The sequence below is a fragment of the Dermacentor albipictus genome, chromosome 10 (genome assembly GCF_038994185.2).
Source record: "Dermacentor albipictus isolate Rhodes 1998 colony chromosome 10, USDA_Dalb.pri_finalv2, whole genome shotgun sequence".
In the NCBI taxonomy this organism is placed as follows: domain Eukaryota; kingdom Metazoa; phylum Arthropoda; class Arachnida; order Ixodida; family Ixodidae; genus Dermacentor; species Dermacentor albipictus.
In genome coordinates, this window is record NC_091830.1 from 49,382,191 (window position 1) to 49,395,362 (window position 13,172).

The 13,172-nt window shown below is 47.8% G+C and overlaps 1 protein-coding gene across 3 annotated transcripts in view; it reads right to left on the minus strand.

Moving 5' to 3' along the window:
- Positions 1–434: 434 nt before the first annotated feature.
- LOC139050695 (venom metalloproteinase BumaMPs1-like) overlaps positions 435–13,172 on the minus strand; it is a 35,452-nt gene continuing 22,714 nt past the window's right edge. For all 3 annotated transcript variants that reach the window (XM_070527317.1, XM_070527316.1, XM_070527318.1), the window contains 3 exons: positions 9,777–9,931; positions 1,053–1,162; positions 435–556 (listed from right to left, as the gene is read on the minus strand). In XM_070527317.1, the coding sequence (XP_070383418.1) occupies positions 506–556; positions 1,053–1,162; positions 9,777–9,931 (316 nt within the window). In that variant the 3' untranslated portion in view covers positions 435–505. The remainder of the gene's footprint in view (positions 557–1,052; positions 1,163–9,776; positions 9,932–13,172) is intronic.

A 13,172-nucleotide genomic window follows, 5' to 3' on the forward strand; every position in this document is an offset into this window, starting at 1 on the left:
ATACTGTATTCAATGAAGCGCTCTCAACTCAACATGTCTACTTTGATTAGTTCGAAAATTAAATACTGCAGATCAATTGCATTCTACTTGGAAGTATCGCCATACAAGCATTGCTAGTAAAGTGGACAATATCTCGGATCTAATCGGATGCGTTGGATTGAGAGTGACATACGGAATGGAGGTGACTCACTGAAAACCGTTAATCGCCTTCTTTTTCTGAAACAAAAGATAATTGACAACACGGCATGCATACGGGTAATTCATCGATACTGTTACCTCCTTGTAGTGGTTTTCTCCATTTTTTAGTACACGCATGGCAGGTCAGTTGGATTTTATATAAATTGCCCACAACTTTTTAGGGCTGCCAGCGGCCCCCACATGGTCGTGGTACCTGCGACGAGCATTTGGTTAAAGTGCCAAATCTGGTGAATTTGGTGCAAGTGTTTTATTTCTTGAGAAAATTATACTTAATTTGTGCTAATCCATAGATTAGAAAGACGTAAATTCACTTGAACTGTTCCCAAGTGTGGACTCCGCAGACATTTCTTTTGCACGTCTGAAAGAGGAAAAAATAAAATATGGTGAAACCTGGTTATACCACTGAATGTGAACATTAGTTTGTATATATTATGTATGCTATTTAGAAACTACAGTATATTTATTTGAATTGCTAGAACAGAGGTCGTTGACGGATTAATGCACTTTAATGTCTAGGCTATGATTAAAATGTACATTCTTGAAAAGCATTTGCGTGTAATCGCTATTCGTTGCAATATATAAAATCTGGAAATATATTTCGCGTTTAGCCCGTTATTATTTGGTTCTCACAATTCTCCTAGATGAGCGGTCACGTTAGTTTTGTTTTCGCAACCTGCATGACTGATATTTACGTTGCAAACCCATTATATTTTCCATCGTACACGTATGTCAGTTACACCTGCTGTTTAATAAACATAAAACACGTACTTTTTTCCCTTTGCAGCAATTTATTTCCGACCACACTACCTTGCTGCTACGCATTCCCCAAAAAGAATTCACCCGAGGTTACATACCTTTCCTCGAGCACACGCCATACCAGAAGGCATGGTTGCTTTTCGGCAGGTTAAACGGCCGTAAGCCGCAAGGCAACACTCCATTTTCCACTTCCTGGTAAACTCGGGATTCTGAAAGTACAAGAAATGTTGCATAAGGAGAACTTTCCCATGTTGCGATATCTAAGAAAATTATCATTGATCCTAAGTAATAATAATGCGACAGCATTAATATCACTTCCAGGTGACATTTCCGGGTCACCTGGAAATGGAATATCACTGGAATATCACTTCCAGGTGACACCTGGATGCATTAATATGCATGCAGGTGACACCAATTTATGCTTGCTTCAAGGTCTCTTTAAATGTGCCTACGAGAAATTCAGAGCATATTAATTGAGAAATGGTGGATTAACGATTGAAAAAGAAACGTTTTTCAGTGTACTGGGTTGTACCTAATGAAAAGTGCTAGGGAGTAAGACATTTCAAAACGCACCCATTCTACGACATAAGACGTCTATTGTAAGGCTAATTGCTATTGCTAGTAACGTTGTGCTCATGCGGGGTTAATTATTTCTCATACCATAAACTAATTCATCTCAATTCATCTCTCACATAAGAAAATCACCTCAAGCTCATACAACAATTCTAGAGGTTGACCTGGAATACTAGCGCATGCCTGCGCGACAAATGAACATTCAAGGTCAACTCATAACCAAAATTTAGGTAAGGACTGTTTGAAGTATTTATTTTCCGGAAATTATTGTAATTTGCGAATTGGTATTTTGTGAGTTCGCAAGGCATTCCACTTGGAATGAATTAACGCAATACACCAGTCTTTGTATTTATAAAGCGAGCGAAGAAATAGATTAGCGGTCCAGTTACTTCATGCTTATTCACATAAAATGATGTCCTGTTAAAAAAAGTAAGTGTAACAACAGTGGATAGTTACCCCACGTTTTACGGCGCATATCTAGAAGCCAGTTCCATGCTCAGAAGACGCTTTAAGTCGGCATTCCTCTCGAACATTTGGGCCGCAAGTCATGAAGTAAAATATTTGCAGTAATGTAACTAGTAAACGCCTAATCGGTAAAATATTGTCACGTGGTAGTGACGGTGACGAAAGAAGCAGTACGGTGGAATACAAAATTAGCTTTTATTGGGCGAACCTGTGCCCACAAAACAGGCTACACTTATAGCACAACGAAAGCGGCGAACACGCTCGGCGATCGTCGAAAATCTCATCAGCGGGTCAAGCGCGTCGGCTTTTATAGATCAGTCGTCGAATGTTCCAGATTAACTGATGGGACCCGCGTGTCTTCCACAAAGTTCTACACCATTCGTGTCACGCGATGAAATCTGATAACACAAGGTTCGGCGACAACAGACACGCGGATAGAAGCGTCGATAACTTTCCAGAAACGTCGGATACATGCAGGCGCGTCCCTCGCTCTGCGATTACAGTTGTTAAGCGGCGAAACGTGGTTGCGCGACAAAGATAAGTACACGTGTCATTACCCCCCTCTTAAAAAGCATCGACCCGATGCTGCAAACAAACGAAAGTAACAAAGAAAAGCACTCGTAGCAAAGAAAACAACAAACTAAGGAAGTTCATCAGCGTCCGTAAAATGGTTTAAGGCGCACCACGTGGACCACTTCAGATCGTGCGCGGCGCCGCTGTGAGTGCGAAATGCCGTCTGGCACGACCTCATAGTCTAGTGCGCCAATACGTCGGATGACCTTGTAGGGTCCGAAATAGCGTCGCAGCAGCTTTTCACTGAGTCCTCGCCGGCGTATCGGGGTCCATACCCAAACACGGTCCCCGGGCTGGTACTCGACGAAGCGTCTTCGGAGGTTGTAGTGTCGGCTGTCGGTACGCTGCTGGGTCTTGATCCGTAGGCGGGCGAGCTGTCGGGCTTCTTCGGCGCGCTGGAGGTAGCTAGCGACGTCAACATTCTCTTCGTCAGTGATGTGGGGCAGCATGGCGTCGAGCGTCGTCGTCGGGTTCCTGCCGTAAACCAGATTAAACGGCGTGATCTGTGTTGTTTCTTGCACCGCCGTGTTGTAAGCGAATGTTACGTACGGCAGGACGGCATCCCAGGTCTTGTGTTCGACGTCGACGTACATCGCTAGCATGTCGGCGAGGGTCTTATTCAGCCGCTCCGTAAGGCCATTCGTCTGCGGGTGGTAGGCCGTGGTCCTCCTGTGCCTTGTATGACTGTATTTCAGAATGGCTTGGGTAAGCTCCGCTGTAAAGGCCGTTCCTCTGTCGGTGATGAGGACTTCTGGGGCGCCATGTCGAAGCAGGATGTTTTCGACAAAGAATTTCGCCACTTCGGCTGCGCTACCTTTCGGCAGTGCTTTAGTTTCAGCGAAGCGGGTGAGGTAGTCGGTCGCCACGACGATCCACTTATTTCCGGTTGTTGACGTCGGAAAGGGTCCCAGCAAGTCCATCCCGATCTGCTGGAATGGTCGGCAAGGAGGCTCGATTGGCTGTAGTAATCCGGTTGGCCTTGTCGGCGGTGTCTTGCGTCGCTGACAGTCTCGGCATGTTCTGACATAACGGGCGACGTCGGCGGTCAGGCGCGGCCAATAATACTTTTCTTGAATCCTCGATAGTGTCCGGGAAAAACCGAGGTGTCCAGCGGTCGGATCGTCATGTAGGGCGTGCAATACTTCTGGACGAAGTCCTGACGGGACAACAAGAAGGTAATTGGCGCGGACTGGTGAGAAGTTCTTCTTCACGAGTAGACTGTCTTGAAGCGTGAAGGAAGATAATCCGCGCTTAAATGCCCTGGGGACAACGTCGGTGTGCCCTTCCAAATAATCGACGAGGCCTTTAAGTTCCGGGTCCGCTCGTTGTTGTTCGGCGAAGTCTTCCGCGCTTATTATACCAAGGAAGGCTTCGTCATCCTCGTCATCTTGCGGCGGCGGGTCAATGGGGGCGCGTGATAGGCAATCGGCGTCTGAATGTTTTCGTCCGGACTTGTATGTTACAGTGATGTCGTATTCTTGTAGCCTGAGGCTCCACCGTGCCAGCCGTCCTGAGGGATCCTTTAAATTCGCTAGCCAGCACAAGGCGTGATGGTCGCTGACGACTTTGAATGGCCTGCCATATAGGTAAGGGCGAAATTTCGCTGTAGCCCAAACGATGGCGAGGCATTCCTTTTCGGTTGTAGAATAATTGCCTTCCGCTTTTGACAACGACCGGCTAGCGTAAGCTATCACGTGTTCATGTCCATCTTTTCTCTGGACCAGGACGGCGCCGAGGCCTAGGCTACTGGCGTCAGTGTGGATTTCGGTATCGGCGTTCTCGTCGAAGTGCGCAAGTACGGGCGGCGACTGCATGCGTCGTTTGAGTTCTTGAAATGCCTCGGCCTGCGGCGTTTCCCACTTGAACTCGACGTCACATTTAGTTAGCTGCGTCAGCGGCTCAGCGATGCGTGAAAAGTTCTTGACAAATCGCCTGTAGTAGGCGCACATGCCAAGAAATCTACGCACTGCCTTCTTGTCGATGGGCTGTGGGAACTTTGCTATGGCAGCTGTCTTCTGCGGGTCGGGGCGGACTCCAGATTTGCTGATGACGTGGCCTAAAAATAGAAGCTCCTCGTAAGCGAAGTGGCACTTTTCCGGCTTCAGAGTAAGTCCTGATGTCCTGATGGCCTCTAGTACTGTTGCCAGCCGCCTAAGGTGAACGTCGAAATTTTCGGCGAAGACAACGACGTCATCCAAGTATACGAGACAGGTCTGCCACTTCAATCCTGCTAAAACCGTGTCCATCACGCGCTGGAACGTTGCAGGCGCCGAGCACAGTCCGAATGGCATAACCTTGAACTCGTAGAGGCCGTCTGGGGTGATGAAGGCGGTCTTTTCGCGATCTCTTTCGTCGACTTCTATTTGCCAATAGCCAGACTTGAGATCCATGGACGAGAAGTATTTAGCGTTGCAGAGCCGATCCAATGCGTCGTCTATCCGTGGGAGGGGGTATACGTCCTTCTTCGTGATCTTGTTCAGACGCCGATAATCGACGCAGAAACGTAGGGTTCCGTCCTTTTTCTTTACCAGAACAACAGGGGATGCCCACGGGCTTTTCGATGGCTGGATGATGTCGTCGCGCAGCATTTCGTCGACTTGTTCTCTTATAGCTTCACGTTCTCGCGCCGAAACTCGGTAAGGGCTCTGACGGAGTGGTCGAGCGCATTCCTCGGTGATTATGCGATGCTTGGCGACTGGTGTTTGTCGAATCCTCGATGACGTCGAAAAGCAGCCTTTGTATCGTCGGAGCAGACTTCTCAGCTGCTGTTGCTTAATCATAGGGAGATTTGGATTAATGTCGTAGTCTGGTTCGGGAACCATGGTCGTCGGGGTAGATGTGGCGGAATCCGATAGGACAAACGCATTACTTGTTTCCAGAATTTCCTCGATGTACGCGATCGTCGTGCCCTTGTTGATGTGCTTGAACTCCTGGCTGAAGTTTGTCAGCAACACTTCAGTTTTCCCTCCATGCAGTCGAGCGATCCCTCTTGCGACGCAAATTTCACGGTCTAGCAGTAGACGTTGGTCGCCTTCGATGACGCCTTCTACGTCAGCGGGTGTTTCGGTGCTGACCGAAATAACAATGCTGCAGCGAGGCGGGATGCTCACTTGATCTTCAAGCACACTCAAGGCGTGGTGACTACGAGGGCTCTCCGGCGGCATTGCTTTATCTTCCGACAGCGTTACTGACTTCGACTTGAGGTTGATGATTGCGCCGTGTTGGTCCAGGAAGTCCATACCGAGAATGACGTCTCGTGAACACTGTTGGAGGATAACGAAGGTGGCAGGGTAAGTCCGGTCATGAATGGTTATTCTTGCCGTGCAGATCCCAGTCGGCGTGATGAGGTGTCCTCCAGCGGTGCGAATCTGAGGGCCTTCCCATGCGGTCCTCACTTTCTTCAACTGGGCGGCGATGTGTCCACTCATTACGGAGTAATCGGCCCCTGTGTCGACTAAGGCAGTGACTTTGTGGCCGTCGAGAAGCACGTCGAGGTCGGTTGTTCTTTGTCTGGCATTGCAGTTTGGTCTTGGCGTTGGATCACGGCTGCGTCGTGTTGAAATGAAGTTGGAACGTCGCGTCGTCAAGTCGTCTTTCGTCGGTGTAGTTTTGGCTTCCAGACTTCGTCGGGACGGCGGCGTGTCGTCATTAGGTCGTCGAGATGGTTTCTTCGTCGTCTTCGTCGGCGGCGGAGGATCTTGGTCAGTTCGACGAACAGCAACCGCACCTCCATCGGTTGCTGCTTTTAGTTTTCCGGGTATGGGCTCGCTGACCGGCCCCGGGCTGGGCCAGTGTATGGTCGGAGCTGCGGCGACAGGTAGCGGCCTGGTGATGGCGAACGGGACGGCCGTTGAGGGCTCCACTGAGTAGCGGCGAGGTAATCGGCGATGTCACGTGGGCGCTCGCCAAGCTGTGGACGCGGCGCGTTGACGGCGAAACCTCGCAGCCCCATCTCCCTGTACGGACATCGTCGGTAGACGTGACCCGCTTCTCCGCAGTGGTAGCAGAGCGGGCGGTGGTCAGGAGCACGCCAGATGTCCGTCTTCCTCGCGTAGGTGCGCTGGGCGACGGGTGGTCGTGCTGGCGGCGGCGGCGGCGGACGACGAAACTGTGGCGTGACAGGGCCCTGGCGTGCTCGCGGAGGGGGTCCTTGACGGCGTGCGACGGCGGCGTAGGTCATCGCTTGCGGCTCACGCTGCGGCGATTCAGGGGCTACTCCAAGTTGTTGTTGGAGCTCCTCACGCACGGCGTCGGCAATCGAAGCCACTTGAGGCTGTGATGATGGGAACAGCTTTTGTAGCTCCTCCCGCACGACAGCTCGGATAGTCTCGCGTAGGTCGTCGGCGGCGAGTGACTGAACTCCGGCGTAGTGGGTAGAGCTTGTACGGCGGTTGAATTGCCGGTTCCGCATTTCGAGTGTCTTCTCGATGCTGGTGGCCTCGCGAAGGAACTCTTCTACGGTCTTCGGTGGGCTTCGTATCATTGCGCCGAAAAGTTCTTCCTTCACACCACGCATGAGAAGGCGGACTTTCTTCTCCTCAGGCATATCCGGGTCGGCATGGCGGAACAGACGTTTCATTTCTTCCGTGAAGATGGCGACGTTCTCGTTAGGTAGCTGCACTCGGGCGTCCAGCATGGCTTCGGCCCTTTCCTTGCGCACGACGCTCGTAAAGGTGCGCAGGAAGCCGGTACGGAAGAGGTCCCATGTCGTCAAGGTCGACTCCCGGTTCTCAAACCACGTTCTGGCGGCATCTTCTAAGGCAAAGTATACATGCCGCAGCTTGTCGTCGGAGTCCCAGTTGTTAAAAGTCGCGATTCGTTCGTAGGTCTCCAACCAGGATTCTGGGTCTTCAGTCGCTGCTCCATGGAAGGTCGGTGGGTCCCGAGGTTGTTGTAGGATAACGGGGGACGCTGGGGCAGCCATTGGGGTTGTTTTGACCACGATCTTCTTTGTCGACTCAGGTAGAAGTTCGTGCTCTCGGGGCAGTCCTTGCAGTCTGCGGCTAGCACGCTGGTCTTCGGCGATGTTAGTTTTGTCCTCGGGCTTTGGGCTTGGATCGCGGCTTTGCGGGGGCGTTCGGTACATGAACGCACAAGCCCCTCCACCAGATGTCACGTGGTAGTGACGGTGACGAAAGAAGCAGTACGGTGGAATACAAAACTAGCTTTTATTGGGCGAACCTGTGCCCACAAAACAGGCTACACTTATAGCACAACGAAAGCGGCGAACACGCTCGGCGATCGTCGAAAATCTCATCAGCGGGTCAAGCGCGTCGGCTTTTATAGATCAGTCGTCGAATGTTCCAGATTAACTGATGGGACCCGCGTGTCTTCCACAAAGTTCTACACCATTCGTGTCACGCGATGAAATCTGATAACACAAGGTTCGGCGACAACAGACACGCGGATAGAAGCGTCGATAACTTTCCAGAAACGTCGGATACATGCAGGCGCGTCCCTCGCTCTGCGATTACAGTTGTTAAGCGGCGAAACGTGGTTGCGCGATGAAGATAAGTACACGTGTCAATATATTATTTAGTTTATTGAATATTTCAGTTTCTCGTTGAAGTATTGTTCAAGTCTTTGAGTTCTCCAGCTCAAGGAAAAGACTAGTGTCTTTGCCACAGGCGAGAAAATCAAAACTATGATCTAAAAAAGCACCTCGCGGACAACGCAGACGCTGTATCGCATGCAGAAATATGGGTTCATACTGTTACGAGAAAGCAAAGAGGCGAAATGCATTTACAGCGGTTATTTATAACCACGCGCAGTATCAAGAACGCATGCACGATCCTAAGCGCGCCTACATCGTCATCATTTCGAGGCCGCCACGTGGCCAGTGTTGAGAGACTGCCGTGAAACAGCACCACGGCTGCAGGAGTGCCAACTCGTTGCTGGTTAAGGACAGGAAAGAGCGGGAGTGAGGATGAGTGCGGCTAACTTTCGCACGCATGCTACGGTTTGAGCTACAGAGCGACACTTCGAGAAAGCGACACTTCGAGACCTTGTCGCCAGGCCACGGCATTCCACGCCAAGACCTATAGACGACTGCGTCCGTTTGCAGAAAGTAAGCGGTGGGGTGGCAAACGTGTCTGTGACCCAGAGGGCGTCATCCGCCAAAAATGGCTTTTACACTTCGTGCAGGGAGACAGCCGTGCAATAAATGATTACAAGGAACAAGCCGTGGCTTACATCGAGAGGCGAGCCATCGGCCGTGACTTAGGGGGACTGGAAGGAGAAAGCTATAACCAATTCATGCTAGAAAGCAGCGCAAAGCTAACGGAATACTTCTGAACGCGGTAGGTAGCACTATGTAGCACTATTCCGAAATGGTTCTAACAGCGTTGTTCCGAACCATGCGTAATCACGTAAGAAGGAAACAGTGAAAGCGGCTAGGTACACTGGGCATTTGTAACAAGCTTGAATAGCACTTAAAACGAGTAGGGAAGAAAAGAATGGCGGTGCGGTTTGCCTCGCTCACTCGAATTTGACAAATTTGTTACATGCGGTTTAAGCAAGCAACCCCACCTGACCCAGCGAAAGGAGTTCTACTTAAAGAAAACGCGTAATACACTAAAAGAGTAAGAATTGCCTACATCTACTCAACGAGAGCAAAGTAAGGTACGTGGGTCGTACGGTGCCGAAAAAAAAACAATGATAGTACAACACAAATTCGTTACATGCGGTTATAGCAAGCGATTCCATTTGACCTAGCGAAGGACGTTGCACGTCAAAAAAAGGAAAATAAAAAAAACTGCATTGTAAATTGGAGTCCATTGCAGCACAGAGCCCTTTGCGACCTTGTCAGTGATAAATCTTGAAAGACAAACTTGACAAACCTTGAAAGCCTTGAAAGCCTAGAAAGCTTTGAAAGATGAGTGAGAGGGTTTGAATTAGCAGAACGTTTATGGGTCCCATTGAAGCTGAGCTAACCTCTGGCACGCTAAAAAAAAGCGCGAGTGCGTAAGAAGACGGCTGCTGAGCGAGAGGAGGAATGGGAAAGAAAATGTATGTTATAAACCTGTCAAACATAATAAGCCAGGCTTCCAGAAATGATCTAAACATTTGACCTAAAGAACAACGACCTCCTTATTAATAAAATATGAGCAAAGCATGAACCAACTAGCCAGGAACAAATTTCGTTGACTCCTTATTAATGTAGTCAGTAATTTCATTGTGGAAGAAAAATATACGTGCATTTCGGTTGCTCATCTTTTTCACTACCACCTTCTCTCGGCTTTCTTTGGGGTGTTTCAAGACCTTCCTACAAAAGAACTCTTCGCGAACTGTTTGGCCAGGGAACTTCCTGTAGTCTTTCTGGTAGTTGTGCTTCGCCTTCACCTCTAGGCATTCCGATTTTAGCTTCCTGCGACAAATGAGCGTAAATGATTATTGCATTGGTTGAATGTGGGAAATACGGTGCAGGTTACTTATATTGGCCTTGTGGAGCTAAGGCATTATAACGGCTTCTATGGGGGCCACTTAGGAAAAGCGCATATTTTGGATAAAGAAACATGTTCGACAGTAACGTGACATCAGCACAAACTGCTAATGCTTGCGGAAAGGACTTGTGGCTTAGTATGTTGTACTCATAAATTCTTACATATTATATGAGCGTGGAACTGCAAATGCTTTTCAAAGACTTTGTTTAGATTCCTAATAAATTTGCATATATTGTGGGCTGAGGCTTCGCTTCGATGTGGTAGCCGCATCATTAGACAGGTTCAGCGTAGAGTTCACCGGTGGCCATATGATAAAAACACAACCACTGTTTACCTTTTCCAAAGGTGGCGGGGTCTCACTTATATATAGTATATATAGGCTTTTTTAATGAGTGTGCGAAACATTGGTCGGCAAAGCAATCGGAGCTCAGACTCACTTAGAAAAATATTTTTTTAGCTTTGTCACGATCAGCACCACAATGCCCGTTTAGCAAAGAAAACATTTTTCTCAAGTAAGTTTGAGCTGAAATATTCAATTGATAAGAAAGCTACAAGTACTGATGCTAGAAGCGGCCAGAATACCTTCACCTTACAAGCGCACGAAATGAATGTGTGGCGTTTTTGTTCTTGGGGTGGCAATAAAAGGCGCTGGGTTATATATAAAATATCAATCGTCTAAGCGTGCAACGTTTCAACAATGAGCAATTTTGATCAAAATGGGACACGGAAAAGCTACGTTGCTCTCTGCTCTAAACCTTTGACTTAGAAGTCTACGCACTTTCACTTTAACACTAACCACGTAAACATTTGTGTAACATCGATTCCCAATAGTCAAGCTCCTCAATTTAGGCGCATATGCGCAAAGGACAAGAACTGCAGTTCATAATTCAAACCATAATTCAAACCATAATTCAAAAAATTCAGACATAGCCCGTCAGAATTGCCCATCCTTGGTTATTCACGAGTCAAAAGAAAAAAGCACGAAAGAAAAGCGCGCCACGCTTTCATACAGCAACAAATCTGCTAAGTCAGATGCACATACAGCTAATCTCGTCCTAGAATTTTTGTCTTCGACACCTAAAACAAGCTCGATACCTCGAACACAGTGGGACATAATAATAGAGCATCATAAAATGAGTGAAGTTCTTTCTGAATTTTCTGAAAAAAATTTATATGGTGGCTGCGACCAATAAATACATATTACTTTTCTAAAATAAATGGTGAAGCTTGTCAAGGCTGCGTGCCCTGCAGTAAACGACGATAGACGGCCTGTTTGCAAGTAAACTGAACTTCATCAAAAATGAGTTGACTTTGACTCGGCCACTTGTAATGCCATCTATACACTGGAGAGACAGATACTTTTTCCCGCATAGAGTATAATAGTCAGAACATCGACGTTTGTCAGGCAGTTGCATCTGCCTTTAGCCCCTACATCCCAGACAATGTATTGTCTCAAGAAAGGATTCATTTATTTAAAAAAAACCACAAAACTCAGATCCCACTCTAAAGACATATTGCATACATGGGAACCCTTTTCAGGGGCTTATGGTCACCATTCGACAGCCTGCATTGCAAGGCCACTCGTCAAGAACGCTTGTGAATCATATATCATTTATAAATTAATTGCGCATTTGGAGTGCATCAACTAAATCAATAACACACTCAGATAAATATCCGAATAGTCCACCATTAGCCCGCAAATGGTGTAAAAGAGGAAAAAGGATGTTACGTTTCTCTGCATCACTTCATTTATGTCGCGCACGCATATACTCACTGGCAAACATATATCCGCACTCTTTCACTGTTGTCATTTTTCTTTTAGTTTTTTATGCTTTCTTTAAATCTTTAACCATCTTTCATTCTGCTTTTTTCATTTACATGTCACGAGAAACCTAGCTCTTGTAGTGCTCCGATTCCCGCCGTCTCATTCTCCTATGTTTCCTGTACTATGCTACGCCTAACCTGTGGCCAGCAGCTTACATCCCGATGCAGTTAATGGTAGCACGCGCCTATATAATTGTGGAAACACTCAGTCTCCATGAACTAACCCACTGCGCTACCAGGAAACGATGTATCCCCAGCAACCTCAAAGTTGAGTTCCGCCTCACATTTCTTGCATGGTGACAGCAGGCTCTCCTCCCTCTTTGCTCATTCCCCTTTCTTTATTCACTCGGAGGCACAATGATGCCTTCGAAAAGATATGTTTCTTCGCAACATGTTCGTTCGTTATTGTGTAATTTTTTTCGTCTGCATATGTTACGTGTCTGTTAGCAGTCGTCTGACCATGGTGGTGACGACGTTTTCTCATAGTTCTCCTTGGGAATTATACTTTCGCAACTATATTGGTGAAATGTTGCAACAACGCTATGTTACCAGTTTGCGCACATTCATGGAAGATTGTGAGGACGCAATCGCGTAGTTCTTGAAAACTTGGACGTCCATGATTATGTTACCTCATTTTAAGCATATCTCCTGCGCGTACGTAACATTTCACGCGAATGCGCTATTTGTTTTTGGTGGTATGCGAGCCCAGGCCTGACGTTGGCGCCATGCCGCAAGAGCAAGTTGTATTGTAATGTGTATTCCAACGCATCCTCTGCTTATTTTTATGTTTACAACTCCTTATTTGCTTACTGAGTGCACCATCTTGAAGCAAAGTTCTACTCTGTGTATAATTGAGCTGCCGTTCCCCTGTAAAACCACTCTTGAAAAAGACCTGCCTCCGGCCGAAACGATGAAATATTTCTTTTTGCAACTTTGACCTGTTCAAATACTCATACTCTTTATATATATTTTTACAGGGGGTATTTAATCGACAGTAAACGGCTTGGACATGCTAGTCAAGACTGCACGGGCACAGAAGTTTTAGCAGGTCTTTCTGTCCGACAGGAGAGACTTTACCCCAGCCCTTCTACAACTTCTTTGTCTTCGCCACTGTTCGTCACATTATCACCGGCTGGTTGTGGTCGAAATGGGTTATCACAGTTGTAATGTTTGAGGCGGATAACATGTGCGATGTCGCTTCGTGTTGTGGCCGTTGATGAAGTGAGTGCCATGGGAATTATCTCATAGGTAACAGGAGTCACCTGGCGCAGCACGCGGTAAGGCCCAACGTACCGCTACATTCACTTGTCACAGAGGTCGACATGACGAGATGGGAGCCAG